The sequence below is a fragment of the Petromyzon marinus genome, chromosome 38 (assembly GCF_048934315.1).
Source record: "Petromyzon marinus isolate PM22_M1 ecotype Great Lakes invasive population chromosome 38, UKy_Petmar_22M1.pri1.0, whole genome shotgun sequence".
In the NCBI taxonomy this organism is placed as follows: Eukaryota; Metazoa; Chordata; class Hyperoartia; order Petromyzontiformes; family Petromyzontidae; genus Petromyzon; species Petromyzon marinus.
In genome coordinates, this window is record NC_133704.1 from 13,385,384 (window position 1) to 13,404,572 (window position 19,189).

The 19,189-nt window shown below is 45.4% G+C and overlaps 1 protein-coding gene across 2 annotated transcripts; it reads right to left on the reverse strand.

Annotated features, from left to right (window-relative positions):
* Positions 1-643: 643 nt before the first annotated feature.
* On the reverse strand, positions 644-15,358 carry THOC6 (THO complex subunit 6). Of its 2 annotated transcripts, XM_032980128.2 has the most exons (13): positions 15,254-15,358; positions 14,805-14,920; positions 13,517-13,581; positions 11,169-11,272; positions 10,387-10,424; positions 7,801-7,849; positions 6,899-6,970; positions 5,492-5,594; positions 4,789-4,838; positions 4,599-4,661; positions 1,798-1,908; positions 1,385-1,513; positions 644-849 (listed from the first exon to the last, which is right to left on the reverse strand). In XM_032980128.2, the coding sequence occupies exons 1-13, from the start codon at positions 15,266-15,268 to the stop codon at positions 766-768; spliced, it is 999 nt and encodes a 332-aa protein (XP_032836019.2). In that variant the 5' UTR covers positions 15,269-15,358; the 3' UTR covers positions 644-765. The 2 variants fall into 2 exon arrangements, with proteins under 2 accessions (XP_032836019.2, XP_075928853.1); XM_076072738.1 differs by lacking the exon at positions 4,599-4,661.
* Positions 15,359-19,189: the final 3,831 nt, after the last annotated feature.

Consider the following 19,189-nt stretch of genomic DNA (forward strand, 5'->3'; position numbering starts at 1 on the left):
AGTGGTGCCATCGTAATAACGAGTCGATGATACCTGTATTCACACCCGTGCATGTATGTGACCTTCGGTGTTCACACGCACGCTAAACGTACATGTGCTGGGGCATGTGCCTATGTTGTGTGAGTGTAAGGAAGGCCGTAAAAGGTGCTCGCAAACAGCACTTGCCCCAAAAGCCTGCTAAAGGTCATACAGGGGATGTTTGTCTTTGAGTTTGATTCCCGCTAATGACCAACATCAGTGACGGATACTTGAACCTATTCTGGGCCTACCCGAGGTCGACTCAGGCTTAAGAGAGTACCTGGTGTGGTGTATTAAACTTCAGCACTGAGTAGACAAAGGAAGCTAGGCTTGATGTTGGCCACCCAACCTCCTCTTGCACCATGTTGGGTTTCATAGGTGCTCACTAACAGCACTTGCCCCAACATCCTGGTAAGCCTATACGGGGGATTTTTGTCTGAGTGTGTGAGTATGTGGGCTAGGTTGGGACTTGCCAACCGAACAATCTGTTAGAGGCTGTACGTGAAAATCTTTGTCTGTGTGGGCTATTTCGTGATACTGCAGTGGCAGTGGTACACAAGCACAAATAACAAAATAACTCAATACGTTCATCAAATAACACGGTGGCCTTAAAAGGAGGCGTCTATAATTCGTTGCATATCACATATTTGTCAAACGTCATGAAGAAGGGCCATTGCCCAAAACGTCGCCTAGGGCCACACACGGTGTTATCGATGAATGTGTTGTGCGTTTGTTGTTATTTGTGAGCTAGGTGAAGGCGAGGCAGAAGGCCCGGTACCCAAGGTTGGTAAACACCTCCAGCTTGTAGCTGCTACCAGCAGCAGATAGAACCTGTAGCAGACAAAGCAACAAAAAACTAAATCAAGGTTCATATTCATTGTCCAAACTGAATAGTCGACTCTGGTTGATAACCAGATAACCAGAGTACACGGGGCACCGCGCGCGGCAACAAGTGGCGCCACCGCAACAGACGGCGTCTCAATCGGCTGGAGACGGCGACGACGGACCCTTCCGGTGCTCCCATCCCGGGCACGAGCGCACGAGCGACGTGTACAATGCGTCCCATCGGATCACCGTGGGAGGAGGGCCTCCACTCCCGCCATAGGGTATACTTGACCATACTTCACCACCATCACGCGAAGAACCATTACTCCTGTGCGCAGAGCACGTAGAAAGGTGGCCCGGAAGTCAATTGAATCGATCTCAGAGGTAGCTCTACAACATCTGCTTCCACAAGCTCTTTCTCAAAGATGAAGGAATGCGGCGGTCTACAAGCGATCTGGATCGCCGCCACATCGTGTGACATGAGGCCGATAACACAATCGGGCCGGAATTGTGGAAGGGTTGAACAGAGAAATGACGCCACCTTGTTTTCGGAGGAGTTGTGGTTGACTTGGAGAGAGTAGACAGAGGGGGTGGAGACCGGGATGCGCGCGCGGACTTCCCCGTTCACCTGGCAGTGGTCGATGGAGTGGCCCGAACCAGCCGAGATGATCTGGGGGGGGACACATGGAATTGGAACGTACGGAAAATGGACGGGAGTCTTGCGTTGAGACTGTTAAACCTCAAAACAAAGTTGCCCAGGTATGTATGTACATTGAACTTGTTTCCCATTGCACGTAGCCAACCGTGCTAATTGGAGGTGCAAACCGTGCTAATCGGAGGTGCTTCCAAGTCAGGCGACATTTGCTAGCCGTCAAAGTAATGACGTAGAACACATGAGCAGATTGCTCGGTACCCCCAACCCGCCCCCGCCCCTCCCCCCCGGCGTGTTCTCACCAGGTCCTGGTGAAACATGGCTGCATGGTGAGAGCCGTTGAGCGGGAAGACCGTGGTGGGGGTGAGCGAGCGCAGGTGCCACAGGCTGAGCGCGGGTCCCCCACCGCAGATCTTCACGCGCACGTCCGCAGCGTCGGGGCAACGCACAAGCGACGAGGGAGAGGGGGACGGGGGTCAGGAGGGAGTCGAGGGGGGTCAGAGAGATACGGTAAGTCCTCGCTTAACGCGTTGGCGCTCACATGACGCGTTTTTGCTTTAATGGCGGTTCTTCAATTAGGGAACACTTTTTGCACAACGCACATCGTCATAATGCGGAACGCGCACCATTATAACATGGTTTCTGAGCGGTCGATGACGAACTACTTTCTTGAGCAGTGCGACTGAGCGGAGTGATACGGTATGTGGAATGATACAGTACTGCTGCAGCGCACCCTCAGTTATCTGTCCCACCATCTCACGGTGTGTGTGCGTACATTGTATCTCACCAAACTTTCTCGTTACTTTATTTATGGGGAAATTATTTTCGCTCAAAAGCGTGTTTCGCTTAATGCGGCACTTTTCAGGAATGCATCTACCGCGTTAAACAAGGAGTTGCTGTAGGTGCGTCATTCAGCAGCAGTAGCAGCAGTAGGTGGGTAAATATGACCAGCAAGTCAGTATAAACGTAATCTTTGGTTCCTTCGGTAAAGTCACGTAGGTATAAAATAAAATAAATCACATTTCGGGCGCAACACAAGCGTCCATCATCAGGTGGGAAAGCATGGTCTGCTGCTGAGACATGGTCTGCTGCTGAGGCATGGTCTGCTGCTGAGGCAAGGTCAGCAGCAGACCATGCTTTCCCACCTGATGATGGACGCTTGTGTTGCGCCCGAAACGTCATGATTTATTTTATTTTATATCTACGTGACTTTACCGAAAGAACCAAAGATTATGGATACCTGCAGTCACGAAAGCTTCAAATCAGTATAAACGTTTTAACAAAGGGCACACTTTTAATGGACATAACTTGAAAGTAACGTCAAGAGCGATGTTGTTTTGGTAGGTGGTCCTGCACTAACAAGGCAGAGTACTCAGGCGATGGCGCTGATAGTTCCATGAACCCAGGGCAGATGCTTGACCCCCTGGTTCCACTTGAGGCGGTATCACTCTCGCAGTTTCCAATTTCTTAATGTGGCCAATAACGGTGAATTATGTGATGATCACTTGAAATGAGTGGGGTTTCAAGTAACTCACCCTTGTTAACCATGGAAATGAATCAGTTTCTGTTAACAAATCACTACCTTGGGTGGTAACCACAAGAAAGTCTCGATAACGATCGGCATCTTTAATGACGCTCACAAAATACAGATGCCCCCTTCTGGTTGTAGCTGGATGTCACACTTTGCAATAGCTGAGGGGATCTTGCTGGGGCAGGGGTGACGATGTATGTATTGTCCTTCCCCCGCACCTCCGATTAGCATAGTTGGCTACATACGGTGCGAAAGAAGTTTAACATACTTGTATGGCCATTACAAATCAGTGACCCTCGTAACAGGTGCTCGCTAACACAACTCTCCCTAACATTAACAAATGATTTGGCGATTTTGCTGTGTTGACAGTGGTGCCCGAGCACAAATATATAAAAAACCTCATCGCATTTGTCAACAACACTGTTCTAAAAAGTAAATTTGTATAAAGGGTGACGGTTTTCGCCAACGGATCTTCTTCACAGCATGTGCAAGAGGCCAGAGGAACGAGTCATTGGTGTTTAAGGTGTGGGTGGAGGCAGAATGGATAACGGTGTAGTTGGTGGCCACGTTGGTAGCGGTTGCGGTAATAAAGTAAAACTAAACAAAATAAAATTAATTAGAAATTATACATTTTTTACCAGGTAAGGCCCACTGAGCTGTATAGCTCTTTTTCATAAACGACCTGACCGCAAATGATCGCTCAACGAATTAGCTTATGTGGAAATGTATAGCTACCATAAACTCTCATCGCATGTTGATTCTAAATGTGGAGGGAAAAACCGAAGGACCCGGAGAAAATTAAAAATAGTTTGTTAGTTTCTGGAGAATCCGGAGTGCCGGTGTCCAGTGGCTCGCCGATCGCTGTGCGCCTCGTAGTGATGAATCCCACAATGTGCATGCGTAGCGACAACAGGACGTGGCGATACGTTGTCACCCCCACGTTGAGCGGCAGTGGCCCACACGTGGATCACAATCGCGGGAAACGTTGTGGTGCATCTCAGGACGATTCGGAAGAAGCGTTTCCATCAGCAGACAGAACATTATTGTTACGGCTACAGGCAAATAACAATCTCCCAACTAAAGAATTTATTAAATCTGGGTGATTGTTTGGTCAACACTTTCTGGTGGTGGATCGTGGAGCCCGCCAAGATCCACACCAGCATGGATCATCAACACCGCTTGGTGTATTGGCCACCGCTGATGTAGAGCAACCTGGTCAAAGAAACGCGAGGATCGTGAATCAAATTTGCTTCATAAAGATAAATGTGCAGCCCTGCAATTGCCTGTTCACGCCACTAGAGCTGTCCCTAGGTAAGGCAAACACACATTTCTACTGCACACACTATACTCTACAAGCATGATTCTAAATGTAGAGCGAAAAACCGGAGGACTCAGAGGGAAAATCCACGTGACCACGAGGAGACAATGTAAACTCTATATATACAACAGGCGTCAGCGTCGGGATCAAACCCACAACCTCCTGTATAATAGGCGAGGTCGTTAACATCTCACAGTGATGGTGTCGCTGTTGGTTGTGACAACAGTGTGAGGTGCCAGCGGCATTGCTCTTACCATCCAATCGGAGTCCGTAGCCAAGCAACCAATCCACTTTCCAAACTCAGACCGGGCACATTCCTGTCCAGATGTTAATTATGTGTTATAAACGTGTCATTATCATCAATTACACACGGTCGCCGCCATCCGTGGTCATCGCGCAATCACCATAAATCGCGATTACAAATGAGGCAGTGTGCCCTCTGACCTGATACTTGAAGATTTCCACACACTGCACGAGGTTTCCGGTCCTGACATCTGCAAAGGTTGAGGTCATGGACCAATTAAGAATTTGACAATGTTCTTCTCGTTGTGGCGAAATATCCAAAAACATGTCATTTGCTTGTGGTAGCATATGTCAAGCCATGTCATTACTCATAACAAAACTGGCATTGGGCGGGGGAGCAGAGATGCAGTGGTTTGTACATTGCGCTATGAACCCGGTGGTCGAAGTTCCATTGTGGTCCACGGCTAACACACGTGGCGGCCAGTTTTATCTGGACTCATTCATCAACCCGCATTGACCAGCGAGGTAAAGTATACTCAGACAACCCCCATGTACGACACGGCATGGGGCGGCCCTTCTGGACAAGTGTCCTCCAACTCTCTCATCAACCCTAGCGCTTGCTCTCATCGTTGAAACTGGCGAGCACATACAAGTGGGAGGCAACATTTGATTTTGCTACACTGCCCTCTGCTACCGAAACCTAACACCTGCTACACATGGCAGTCACCCATCCAAGTGCTATCGAGGCTCAAACCCCTTAGCTTGAGATCGGATGAGACCGGATGCATTCCAGCTGATTTTGGTCGCATGCATTTCCTAGTGGCACAGCCTATTTTTCTCAGCCCACCCCAGTGACCACCTCTCTCACCAATCCCCCCCCCTCGGGCGCGGCTCATTTTCTTACCCCAGTGCCTTACAGTGCCGTCTTCCCCGCCCGAGAGCACCTCGCTCACATGGTCTCTGAGCGCCAGACAGTGCACGTAGTCTGTGTGGCCCTCCAGGAAAAGCTGCTCTCACACGCAAAGACAAAAATCCCCCCCCGCCCCGATAGACTTGAACAGACTGGTGGGGAAGGTGCTGTTATCCAGGAGCACCTATGAAGGCCAACACAGCACATGAGCGGGGTGGGTGGCTCGCACTACGCCCAGGCAACCTTTGTCTCCCCGGTGCTGATGTTTATACACCGCACTGGTCACTGCATCGCGTGCTTTCAGATGTGCTTCTGCGGCCATCTGGAACACTCTACCTTCCGATATTAGGAAGCCACTGGAGCTATTCGCTTTCAAATCTTGATTGAAAACGAATTTCTTTAGAACTGCTTTTTGTGTTTAGTTTGTTGTCCTTCTCCCACACTTCCAATTATCGTGGGTGGCTACGTACTGCGCAAAAGAAGTTCAACATCGAACTCGGGTCGCCGTGTTCGTAGCCCGATATACTAACCACGAGGCTACCACTCAGTTTAACAAGTAGACTACCACTGCGCCCCCACCGCTACACACACACACGGCATAATGCATTGTCTTATTTTCCGAAAAGATTCGCTCAGCATTAACATAACATTTCTGCATGCAAGGGATCCCCATATAAACCGATATATATAGTATATACAACAAAGACAAAGATCCCCCTCATAGTCTGTAACAGACTGTTGGGGCAAGTGCTGTGAGCGAGCACCTATGAAAGCCGTCACAGCACATGAGGGGGTGGGTGGTCAGGATCACGCCCGGCCGCCTTTGTCTCCCTAATGCCAATGTTTTTTACACATCGCACGAGATGCTCCATTGAGGTTGAGTTCAAGCTAGGGGAGGCCCAGCACCGATTGAAATATATTCGCAGTCACTGTTATTGGCAGTGATTAGGAATCGAACTCGGGTCGCCAGGTTCAGTAGCGCAGCGCTAACCGCTACAGTACTGCTCCCCACTATGTATAGTATATAAACACACACGCATATATTTTTTTACTCAGTGAAAGCTCACAGAGCCTCACGGCTTATTCTAAGAATTCACGGAATTTGGCAAATTCCTCGTATTTTTTGTGCACGTCGGAAGAAACAGTGGCAACAAAGTCAAGAACATTTAAATTCTAAAATCAGAGCGCGTTAGTAACTTAACCACCACAGACAAACACCAAAGCTCTTAGTTACCGAACCCTCAAGTCTTAAATATAAATAATAACCCATTAATTCTTGAAGTAAAGAATCTCTTCCCAGCTGATAAGCCTAAAACTAGTTTCTTGCGCTGCCAAGTTTACAATGGCTGCTCACCTTTCATAACCGTGCACTTGCGTGGGTACTCTGGCATGGCTGCTTACCTTACATGTGCCAGACTCGAGATCCATGTTGTACACGTTGCAGTCTCCACAGCCCAGGTACAGCGAGTTGTCCTGCAGCAGACCACGAACAAAAACAGAATGAGGGAGTTGTCAGGATCGGTGGAGCTTGCGCTCGCGAGATCCGCAGTTAAAGCGCTGCTCTGGCTCACCACCACGACCTCATTATGGTTAGAAGTCGCATACATTGTGTCTCTCGTTCAAATGCCTTAGCATCTCGATGCACCTCGCGTCGCATCTCACCTCAATCATTCCAATGCCCAGATGTAGTTTTGCAGAACTTCTCTTATCCTATTTTCAGCAAATTTACTCCACTTATCCCAGATATAAAATCAGTGGATAGGCGCAAATAATAGGATGAATTTCCTGCGCAACTCCGCCTTCCGTGAAAAAATGGCAGATGACCACAAATAGGACCGAGACCGCGGATAATGTATGTATGTTTAATTTATTTTGCACAGTACGTAGCCAACCACACTAATCGAAAATGCTGCCTCAGTGCAGCACAAAGCTGATGCAGCACCGGCCTACAAGTGGGCATGTGTCCGCCCGTAGCGGACGATGTTGCAATTTGTTATTACGTTATTACATTACTTTTTTATTTGACAATTTACACAATGGCTTACTCTCTTTTGAATATTCGTATAACATGACGGGACCCTGAACGTCCACTGTGAAGCAGGTGAAGTAATAATTGTTAACACACCCCCAGTATTGTTGAACTACAAACCTCTGCATCAAGCAGCAGATTCGCTACCCCCCCCTCATGACCGACATACCACTGTGGAAGCTTTCACCCAGCAGTGGACTGACACAGATGAAAAAAATTATGATCATAAAGAGATTAATCAGTGACAAGACAAAGGGGGCGATGGTTGCCTTGCCTTCTCATTCAGCAGAAGAGCGTTGATCTCAGGTACGTCCACTCCCATCCTGCCAACACCGAAGGCAAACGAAGGGCACTTTTGCTTGTGACATTTTTCTTTTTCAGAAAAATAAAACGTGGCATTGAGAGTCCATTGCTGATATCTCAAGCTCGACTCGCATATTCGTAGTAAGAAAAAACTGAAACTGCCGCTGCGTGGTGACATCACCACGCTCAGGATGATTGATGCGCCGCTGCGTAGTGACGTCACCACGTTCAGGTTGATTGGAGTTCCACTGCGTGAGGGACGTCATGACGCTCAGGTTGATTGGAGCGCCAGTGTGGTGAAGTCACCGTGCTCAAGTTAATTTAAGCGCCACTGCGTGGTGACGTCACCACGCTCAGGTTGATTGGAGCGCCGCTGCGTGGTCATGTCATCGCGCTTAGATTGTTTGCCGCAGGTTGATTGATGTGCTGCTGCGTGGTGACGTCACCACGCTCAGGTTGATTGATGTTTCATGTTTTTGTTTGTTGCGGTTGCACCCGATTCAAGAGCCGAATGGCTCACAGGGCTATACCAAATTAATGAAACTGAAAACTGAAATGAAACTGAAGAAGTATCCCGCTGATGCTCAGCAAATTGTCAACACTGGACATTTAGGGCATTTTACAGTTTTATTTCTAAAATTCAGCTAACGATTCCTTGCCGCCAAAACATTAATCTGGATCCGGGTTTCAAATTTTGCAAAGACGACGTTTATTCCAGGGAAAGAAGAGAGGTTAGTGATTAATTTTACAATTGCAGATATATATTTTAACACTGCGATTTTAGATAGGAGGAGCGGTGGCACGCTAGCTAGCAGACTGCGCAATGAAACTGGTGTTCCAAGTTCGATTCCTGGCCACGGCTAACATCAGTGATGAGCGATATCTGAACCGGCCCTAAGATTCTGCCGATCCACACTGACCAGCATGGTGAAGTATGGTCAAACCCACCCATGACCAATAAGAGATGGGTGGACCTTCATACAACAGTGGAACGATATAAGAGGTATAGTCTTGGTTCTTTCGGTAAAGTCACGTTGAAGGGAAAAAATAAAATATATAAAACAATAAAATTCTCACGACGTTTCGACTGCAACACAAGCAGTCATCATCAGGTGCCGTTGGTTTTCACACCTGATGACTGCTTGTGTTGCAGTCGAAACGTCGTGATAATTTTATTGTTTTATATATATATTTTTTATGGTTTCCCTTCAACGTGACTTTACCAAAAGAACCATGAATATGAATCACTGCAGTCACGAAAGCTTTAAATCAAGATATAAGAGGTGTCAATTATTTAATAAATTATTTGACATGAATACACCAACGCATATCTGTCGATTAATATTGGCAGCACTAAAAACAGTTCAGTATATAGTAGAGAGCGTACTTTAACGTAGTTTGCAATGTTCAGCTTTTTGAGATGCAATTTAAATAATTTATGGGCTTCACCCATCCCAAACCTTTATAACTCCTTACCTTAGCAGCGCTCCCACAATATATTCTCAGCAGCTCTCCCGCCATATTTCTCTCCTGATGACGATTGCTTGTGTTGCGATCGAAACGTCATATTTTTTATTATTTGTTCTATCTACGTGGCTTTACCGAAAGACCTAAAGATTATGCAATATATACAATTATTATAAATTGCCACGGACTTTTATTGGGAATCTGTCAACTCAGCCTAAACAAGTTTAAAGGCAAGCAAGATGACGGCTTGGCCAATCACCTATCCCATTTAATGTAAATATTTTAGCTTTCAATTGAAGTTAAGTTTCAGTTTTAAACGTTTCAATGCATACCTTATGTACATGATTTAACCAGTCATTAATCAATATACATCAATGTTATACTTCTTTATACTTTAAATGGTAACTATTTATGGAGAGCAGAGGGCCATTTGAAGTAGCTCTGTGACATTCACTCTCGCGGGCTATTGTGGAATGTTCTGCGAGTGATCCGAGTGGGAGGTACTTTGTCTCATAATAATAAGTGTAGTTTTATATATGTCGTGCTACCATCGTCCATGTAAACTGCAAAAGCTGAGGAACCACAGACGAGCTGGATGGCAGCTAGGTGATGAGCCAATGCCAACAACTGCCTGAAATCTGTTGTCCTCTATATATTAAGATATTTTCAGTTAATTAAAGAACAGTTTATACATGTTGGAGGAAACCGGAGCACCCAGAAGGAACCTCACATATGCGAGGACGCAACAGTCTATCCCCATACAGATGAACAGATGTCGATTTCTGTGAAATTTGCTTAAATGCATTTTGATGGGGAGCCAGGGTACAAAATCATAATCTTTAAGTTATACTGGAGGAATCGGATGAGCGATAAAGCTATTTTTCACAGATGTCCAGTAAGTGCGACACCTCAATGACCACGGAAAGGGCATTTAGCAACAGTTGTGCGATCCACCAACCCTCGCTGCCTCCACGGCACTGGGATTATGGGCCACATGCCTCAGCCTCCACTGATACCGATAGCATAACCTGGATAAACCCAAGAAAAAGACAACCAAACGTAATACGTATTTAGTGGATGTAAGGCTTACTTGTAAGGCGGTTGCTTTGACCACACCTCCTTTGCGGTCTGCAACATAATCACCATCATTGTCACTTGCACGTCAAAACGCTGCCTTTCAGCGGCAACTTTAAATACTGATAGTCATTTAATCCCCGAGAACCTCAGAGCCTCAAGACCTTTGTAAGGAAGATTCTAGCTTTCAATGTTAAGAATGTTGGGCAAAAAAACTTTGAGTTTATAGAGAAAAAAAACTACACATGCGAGGACGCTCCAACTCTGTGGAAATGAAAGAACGTTAACAGGGATGGCAGACTTGAGAAAGCAGTACAGCAACATCAATTGCTGTACTGTACATTTTATGATACTGTATACGATTCCCGTCTTCACCAACCCGCACTGACCAGCGAGGTGAAGTTTCGTCAGATAACCCCCCACGACCCGCCCGGCGTAGGGAGGCCCTCATGTATGTTTGTTAAACTTCTTTCGCAACGTACGTAGCCAATGGTGCTAATAGGAGGTGCGGGGGAAGGACAACAAACTAAACACAAACAGCAGTTCTAAAGAAATTAGTTTTCAATCAAGATTTGAAAGTGCATAGCTCCAGTGGCTTCCTAATATCGGAAGAGTGTTTAGATGACCGCAGAAGAGCATTGGAACATGTGGGTATAATCTGCAGAATGAGACTTGTTCAACGAATGCTGCCGAGTCACTAGATGCTATTGGCAAGGGAAACTCCATTTAAACTATGGGGCCCTGTTCATATAAGGTATGCCTATATCCAGCTTTTGATCTAGTTTCACAGACCCTTACCTTCTTAATCAAGTCGCTCCAGTTCCAGGCCTTCACCAATCCATTGCCGGCACTTATGAGCAGCCGATCCGTAGAAACAAGGCTGTACACTGGACTCTCATGTGCTTCCATTATGCACACGCACACACACACACCACAGGCACTTCGTCATACATGCTTCTACAGAGAGCTGTAAAGAATTCATTAGCACCTGCAAAGAACACATACAATTAGAAAATATACGCAGGTTACCAACATCATTCTAACTGTTAAGAAAATCAAGTGGGCTTGGGAAGCACACGTTGCAAGAAGGGATGACGGCCGATGGTCAAGAATAGTCAGTTCTCCTATAACGCGGTAGTTATGTTCCTGAAAAACACCGCGTTATCGAAAAATCAGGTTATAAATCATATATAATATAGGGTAAAGCACAGTCTGCGATAACACGTGAGATGCATACGCAGGTTTAACAAAGACTGAGGCGCGAAGGTAGCATCTAGAAACATCCAGCAGCATCCCGCCTTGTGTGATGCTACTCTGAGGCAGCCGCTTATTCCTACTTGCGTGACAAAGTTTTGTTCAGTCAATCGCCTTATAGGCAATTCACATTCGCGTTATAAAAAATGTGTTCCCTAATACATTAATCGCGTTATATCCGATTCGCATTATGAAAACAACACGCATTATATGATCGGTGAACTGACTGTAATGATGGAGAAGCAGCCTAGGGATGCAACGTGTCTGAGGGGACATTCACTGAGGAGATACAGCAAAGGATCAGCTTGCGGGCTGGCACGAGGTGCATTATTACATAGCAGGATCGTAAGAGATGGTAACTGGCGAAATGTTGTACTCAGATTGTAAATGTTGTGGCTTAGCTCTCCAACACACGGGTGTGCTGTACTAGTGACGAATTGGCATGTTCTGTTTATGTCACAACCCTTACTAGTTGGCTGTGTCGGGTGGTGGCGGGTTTTAACGACACATTTATATATTTTCGTGATCTAACCCAAAAACCTCTATGATGGATGACATTGGTCGCGAAAGCCTACATGCTAAACGGCGTGCTTACTCAAACATTATATTACACACATACACAGGCAAGAAAAGATTAAGGAACAGGATTTGTACAGGTACGAGCAAATGCACCGATGCGTGGCATTGATTATGGTAACACATGAATTGCAAACCAACCGGCTACCATGAGAGATTCGTTCATGAGGCCATTCACATATACAAGCACAGAGACAATTTCAACCGAGAAGATGGATTCAGGCTTAGTAACCACTGGAAAGATGTTTTAAATCATTTCTGTTCTTAATTAATCGTATTTTTACGATGACCTTCAGACCGCAGCTCTTTCACCAGCATTGCCTCTTAATACCTCTCACACCACGGTTAATGGTATAGTTTTACAACATGGAGTATACTAGGGCCTCGCAGCTGTCTCTCTCCCCCTCCTCTGTTCCGACCATGGACGAACTCGTCCGTCTGAACGGGGCCCGTAGCTATCCGTGGTGCTGAAATTTGAGGGTAAGAATCCACCCATTTTTTCGCCATATAGCATTGTGATATATAACGACTTATTGTTGGTAGCTTAGCTGATTGGAGAATATAGAGTTTATTGATGACATGAAGGTAATTTATATTTTAGTTTTTATTGGTTCACTATATAGTACTGTGAATAGCTCAGATGTGTAGTCATTTCTGTGACCAGTCACTAGCAAATCACTCAGTTATTTCAATGCTAAATTCGCCTAGTTATTTCAATGCTAAATTCTCCTGTTTGATTTGTACTAAGTGCCTCGGTGAATGTGTATGCTCTGACTTCAACGTAGCTATTTCTGTAGCAGTTACAAGCGAATCACTCAGCTATTTCAATGCTAAATTCTATGCTAATTCCATTGTCAAGGGGTGCCTCTGCGGATGTGTATGCCTTAACTTAGCTATTTCAATGCTAAATTCTATGCTAATTCCTGTTAACAATGGGTGCCTCTGCGGATGTGTATGCTTTAACTTTTAACATAGCTATTTCTGTGACCAGTCACAAGCTAATCATTCAGCCATTTCAATGCTAAATTATATGCTAATTCCTTTGTCAAGGCTCTTTGTTCCTCTCACACAGCTTAAAAGCCGTGATCTGAACGTGGCTCTCTCACTCCAGCGCTGTCCTACCAGACAGTCTCGCCCCTTCACCTGATGAAGGCCGCTTGTGTTGTGGCTGAAACGTCGTGAGAATATTATTGTGTTATTTTATTTTATCAATTTATTATTTTATTCTCATTCTACGTGACTTTACCGAAAGAACCAAAGAAGAAGATAACACACGAGAGTTTGTGTGCTGTTAACACTAGGAGCCTTGACAATACCTGTGAAGGTGTATATGGGTTTTCGACTCTCCTCCGTGGCATCCAAACCAAGCGCCAAGCTAAGACTGCAAAAGAGTAACATAATGCGTTTAATTTTCTTATTAAACAACCCAGTACCATTGTAGATCACTGCATTGTACAATACAACTAATTCTAACAGAAATAACAAAAACACGCGTGTTAATATTGGTGTAAAAGAATAAACCACAAGCATACACCGACACTGCAATTATTGTTGCGTCTTATACTTGCAGTCTGCAACTATAAATCTATTAAAATCCCTGTTCTCTCTTCTTTCAAGATGGAGCACTGCCCAAAAACAACCAAGTACAAGTAATTTTACATGACAACACAGGTGGACATACAATTTAGATATAACATTTGAAAGTGACCACATCTCAAAACGCTGTACAAAAAACAGTGGGCATATTTATTTCTCGAGCCTGGACTTGGCCAGGGGCTGGGAGTCCACAGCACGTAAGGTGGGCGAAGGGAGTTCCAGACAGTAGGGGTAGCAGATATTCAGCAAAATGGCAGAAATTATTACATTAATTAACAAGGTACGAATTTAAACTGATAAACCTCATAGGAGTGTAATGAGTATAGGAATAACTTGTAATCTAATCGAATGCACCCGATCTCAAAAGCTAACCAGGCGTTGAGCCTGGCCAGTGTTTGTATGTGGAACCATCATGCATCTCGCAGGTGTTAAATTTGGGCCGCAGAGAGCAGTGCAACACAATCTATTGTTGCAAATGAACTGGTGAGGTACATGTAGTCAAACAACCGGCCATACGGCAGTGGGTTAACGCAGGGGGTGTACATGTATATTTTAAACAATTCTGTCAGAAGAAGTAGGTAAAGGAGAAGAGTAATCACATTCCACACAGATCCAGCACTCGCTAAGTGCGGTGCCCTCCGGAATGTGGATCTCTCGACCGTTGGAGATCAGCCTTTCAGTGTTGACTAAAACACATTTTCAAATAAAAGCTTTCTCATAACTAGCTTTGATCCTCGCTGGCCCTTAATTTGCACACATCTCCTCTTCATAAATGGAAAATTAAAGACAAGCCATGCAACCCACACTATGGACCACATAGTAAATTACTGTGGTCTGCGCTCCTTCCACGGAGGTGGCACAGCAAAACGAGATGAACTCTCTGCTGAAGCCCTCTCGTAGTGACTCGCTGACCCTGACAATGGCATCGAGCTCCTGAACACATTTCTGCTGCTGCCAAGTATACAAATCAGTCGATCACTCGGGCAGCCCAAGACGCGCTGCGCTCACCTGAACACCGCTACGCGTCCGTAGCTGTTTCCCGCCGCCAGGTATTTCCCACACGGCGAGAAGCTCTGTGAGAACACAGTCATATGCAGCATCTCCAGCGTGTGCTGGATGTCGGCCTGTGGGCAGGCGAGCACAGCACAAACGCATCAGATTGCTGCTTTGACGCAACAACCGTACCCCCCCCCCCCCCACTAACCTCGGCCACAACGGTTTAGGCGCAAGGCAGCCCGGCTAGGTCTACTAGTCGAGGCCCTTCACACTGCCGGAGGAGAGGCCCCGCCTGGGCATCTCGGGCGTTCGATACGGAATTGTCGGTCAAGGTGTGAATTGCACGGGGGATTAATTTAAAACGCGACTTTGTAGAGAATTAAAAAAATGTGACCGGTCTATGTGGTTACTGGACGGGAATTCGTGGAAACGCGCGCGGGTCGTCTCACGCCGGCACCCACCGCGGTGGCAGCCATGGTGGAAGCGGCTCGCGGAGGATGCCGGGAAACTCAGGAAAGCTCCCCGGAGAACCGCGCGTGGTGGTCAGCAGCGCCGGGTGGGAGACGACCGGGAGACCGGGAGACGTGGAGACCGGGAGACGTGGAGACCGGGGTGGGAGACGTGGAGACCGGGGTGGGAGACGTGGAGACCGGGGTGGGAGACGTGGAGACCGGGAGACCTGGAGACCGGGGTGGGAGACCTGGAGACCGGGGTGGGAGACCTGGAGACCGGGGTGGGAGACGTGGAGACCGGGGCGGGAGACGTGGAGACCGGGGTGGGAGACGTGGAGACCGGGAGACCTGGAGACCGGGGTGGGAGACGTGGAGACCGGGGCGGGAGACCGGGGCGGGAGACCGGGGCGAGAAGTTTCAGTTTTTAGTTTATTTATTTTGGTATAGCCCTGTGAGCCATTCGGCTCTTGAATCCGGTGCAACCACAAAAAACAAAAAAAAACACGAACAAGAAAAACATCTTAAAGTGACTATGTGACTGTGCAAACAGAAAATCCATGAAAAAAACCAGCAGAATATTCCTGAAAAAAGCACCGTACACCAACGCTGTGTGCAAAAAAATTCCAGTGGGATGCAAGTCAAACAACAACAACAACCACAAGAAAACTTAGATTAAGGCCATCAGTCTAACTCCGTACTACAACAAAACCAACATGTCCAAACCAAAAAACTTTTTGAAATCACCAAAAAATAAAGGCATAATTTGCAACGTAACAGTGATCATATGACTGTGACCGGATTGTTACAATAAACTACATAAATAACATGTAACACCAAATCCTAGAGCCATAGCTGGCTGCATGAGTTACTCCACAACAACAGAAGCATTAGTCTGAGTATTAAATTTTTCAATGCACCTTTAAGATCAGCACGCCGAATCAAAATACAGATAATACTTTGCTGCGTCATCCGGAGCAAAAACATTTTCTTTTATTTTACGCCAATGAATAGCAGTGGCAGCTAAGGGTGTACAACTCCTCTAGAGTAATAATAGGGGTTTTCCCCTTTTTTTCTGGCAAAAACACTGAAACCTTTTTACAAGGATTCATGTCTGCATTAACCAAACCATTAACCAAACTGATTCAAGGACAATGCATATATTATCATAGTATGTTTTTGTTTGCATTTTGACTGCAGGTATTGTGGTTAATGCAGACATGAATCCTTGTAAAAAGGTTTCAGTTTTGTTGCCAGAAAAAAAGGGGAAAAACCCTATTATTACATTTTGGTATTGGCAAAGGAGGTCTAATGATGTAGGTCCTCTAAAGCAGTTTTGAGAGAAGATCTCATTGGTAGCGATTCAAGTTGCAGTTTATTGGCAATAGCATTCCAGACCCTGGGGGCATCAATAGCAAAGGCCCTTCCTCCAGTTTTTTACGGCAATAGGGAATGTGAAGCTGGTAAATGAGCGAAGACCTGAGGTCAAACTTGTTCTTTGAAACAGAGAGGAGACCCAGCAGGTAGTCTGCGGATTTTTTTGTAAGTAGATCGTGAATAAATAAGATCTGGTGCACATGCCGTCGAACATTAAGAGATGTTAAGTTTGACCCCATGTATAGATCACAGTGGTGAGTCCTATATGGGCAGTTCAATGTAAATCTTAAGGCCGAGTGATAGATGGAATCAAGCTTCTTCAGTACAGTACTTGGGGCTGATTTATACACGATATCACAGTAATCAAGTAGAGGCAGTATGGTAGCTTTTATCAATTCCAAACGGAACAGAGGGGGGAAGCAGTGCTTGTGTCGATACAGAAAACCAATTTTTATTTTTGTCTTTTTACCAATATAATCAATGTGATCTTCAAAATTCAGTTTTGAATTCAGGATGACCCCAAGATACTTATAGATCTTGACTTGCTCTATTTGATAATTATTTAAGGAATGTAATTGGGGAAAAATAACTTCCTGATTTAGTCCTGGTGAGAAGCATAGTACCTTGATTTTGGATGTATTCAGGACTAGTTATAGAGCAACTAAGTCATGTTGTAGTTTGTGGAAATCACCCTGTAGCTTAGCAATCACGTCACCCGGAGAGCGGCCAGCAGTAATCAGTATCGTGTCATCTGCAAAAAGATTTACCCTGGAATGATCCAGGTCAATGCTCAAGTCATTGACATAAAGAGAGAACAAAAGGGGGCCGAGGATGGAACCCTGTGGAACCCCTTTTGTTATCTTAACACTGTTTGACCTCCAACCATCTGTGAATACAGTTTGGGTGCGAGAAAAGAGGTAACTTTGTAACCATTTTACTGCGTTTTCGGAAAAACAGAGGCAACTTAGTTTACTAAGCAGGGTGTTGTGGTCTACTGTATCAAAAGCTTTGGACAGGTCTAGAAAAAGACAGGCACAGTACTGCTTATTATCAAGGCTACTGTAAATGTGATTCAGAGAGTCTAATGCAGCAGATGTGGTGCTGCATTTTTTTCGGAACCCAGATTGTTTTAGATGTAGTAGATTGTTGGTGGACAGGAAACTGCTAATTTGGTAGGTCAATCATTTTTCTAAAATTTGCATCAACGGGGACAAAATTGAGATAGGTCGGTAGTTATTTGGATCATCTTTAGGGCCCCCTTTATGAAATGGACGGACATAGGAATGTTTCCATTCTAGAGGAACTGATGCTTCTTTGATGGACAGGTTGAAAATATGGGCTATAGGTTTGTATATTAGGTGACCAACAGTTAGTAGAGCAAAGACGGGAATACTTTCTGCTCCGGTAGAGGAGGACCCTTTCAGGTAGGACAGTTGTTTCAGAACATTACTTTCGTGGATTGGCTGGAAACTAAATTCGTTTAATGGTTGGACAGGGGTGTAGGAATTTGCATGAGCAGGGGTGACTCCCAATACATTATCAAAAAGATTACCAGCTTCAGAAAAATGAAGGTAAAAATTGTCAACTATTTTTTGGGGATCTGAAAAAATATTCCCAATTTCGGTTAAGCTCAACGGGCAGATTGTCTGTTTTGGATGCCTTTTCGGTACATTTGATTGTTTTCCAGAAAATCCTGGCATTTCCATGTGATTCCAGGAGAGTGGAGGAAAAGTAGGCATTTTTGCATGCCGTATTTTTTTGACGCATCTATTCTTTAAAATCCTGTATTCTAGCCAGTCATTGACCAAATTACTTTTCTGAGCACATGCCCAAGCCTTGTCCCTAGTTTTCATGAGCTTTGTAATCAAAGGATCAAATCATGGTGGGCGGTTGCCTTTAGTTTTAAACCTAACCAACGGAGCTGTTTGTTAAGAATTTGGAGAAACGTGTACCTGAAGGTCTCCCAAGCCGTAGTCAGGTTGGGGATATCACAGACCTTGTCAATATCCGAGTGAAGCACATCATTAGTAAATGCCTGAGTGCTGAAGTGTCTCATAGAGTGCTTCTCAACCAATTTAGGGGGGGCTTTGGGTCTGGCTGATGATCTCACCCCAAAAATGAAGGAGTGATCACTAAGGTTATTACCCAGAACACCAGTCAGTGTGAAATTGTGAGGGGCATTTGTCAATAGGACGTCAAGCAGAGATGACTGTCCCAGATTTTTTTAGGTTGGGTCTTGTGGGGACATTTATTATTGAAACAGATTAAATTAATCTGTAAAATTTGTGGCCACGGCCGGCGGGTTTAGCCAATTCCAATTTCGATCATCCACTAAAACTATTTCACCTTTAGGGAGGCCCCCAAAAAGCTCTCTCAGTGCAGATGCAGCTTCAACATCCTTCCCACTAGGCGGTCGATAGCAGCACACTACCAATATCTGTTGATTATTTGGGAGAGTTATTCGGAGAGCCAGACCTTCAAAGCAACATTTTTTAAACAAGGAGTGAGCTAGTGAACATGCAATAGTATTACGAACATAGATGGCAATTCCACCTCCTTTAGATCCTCGGT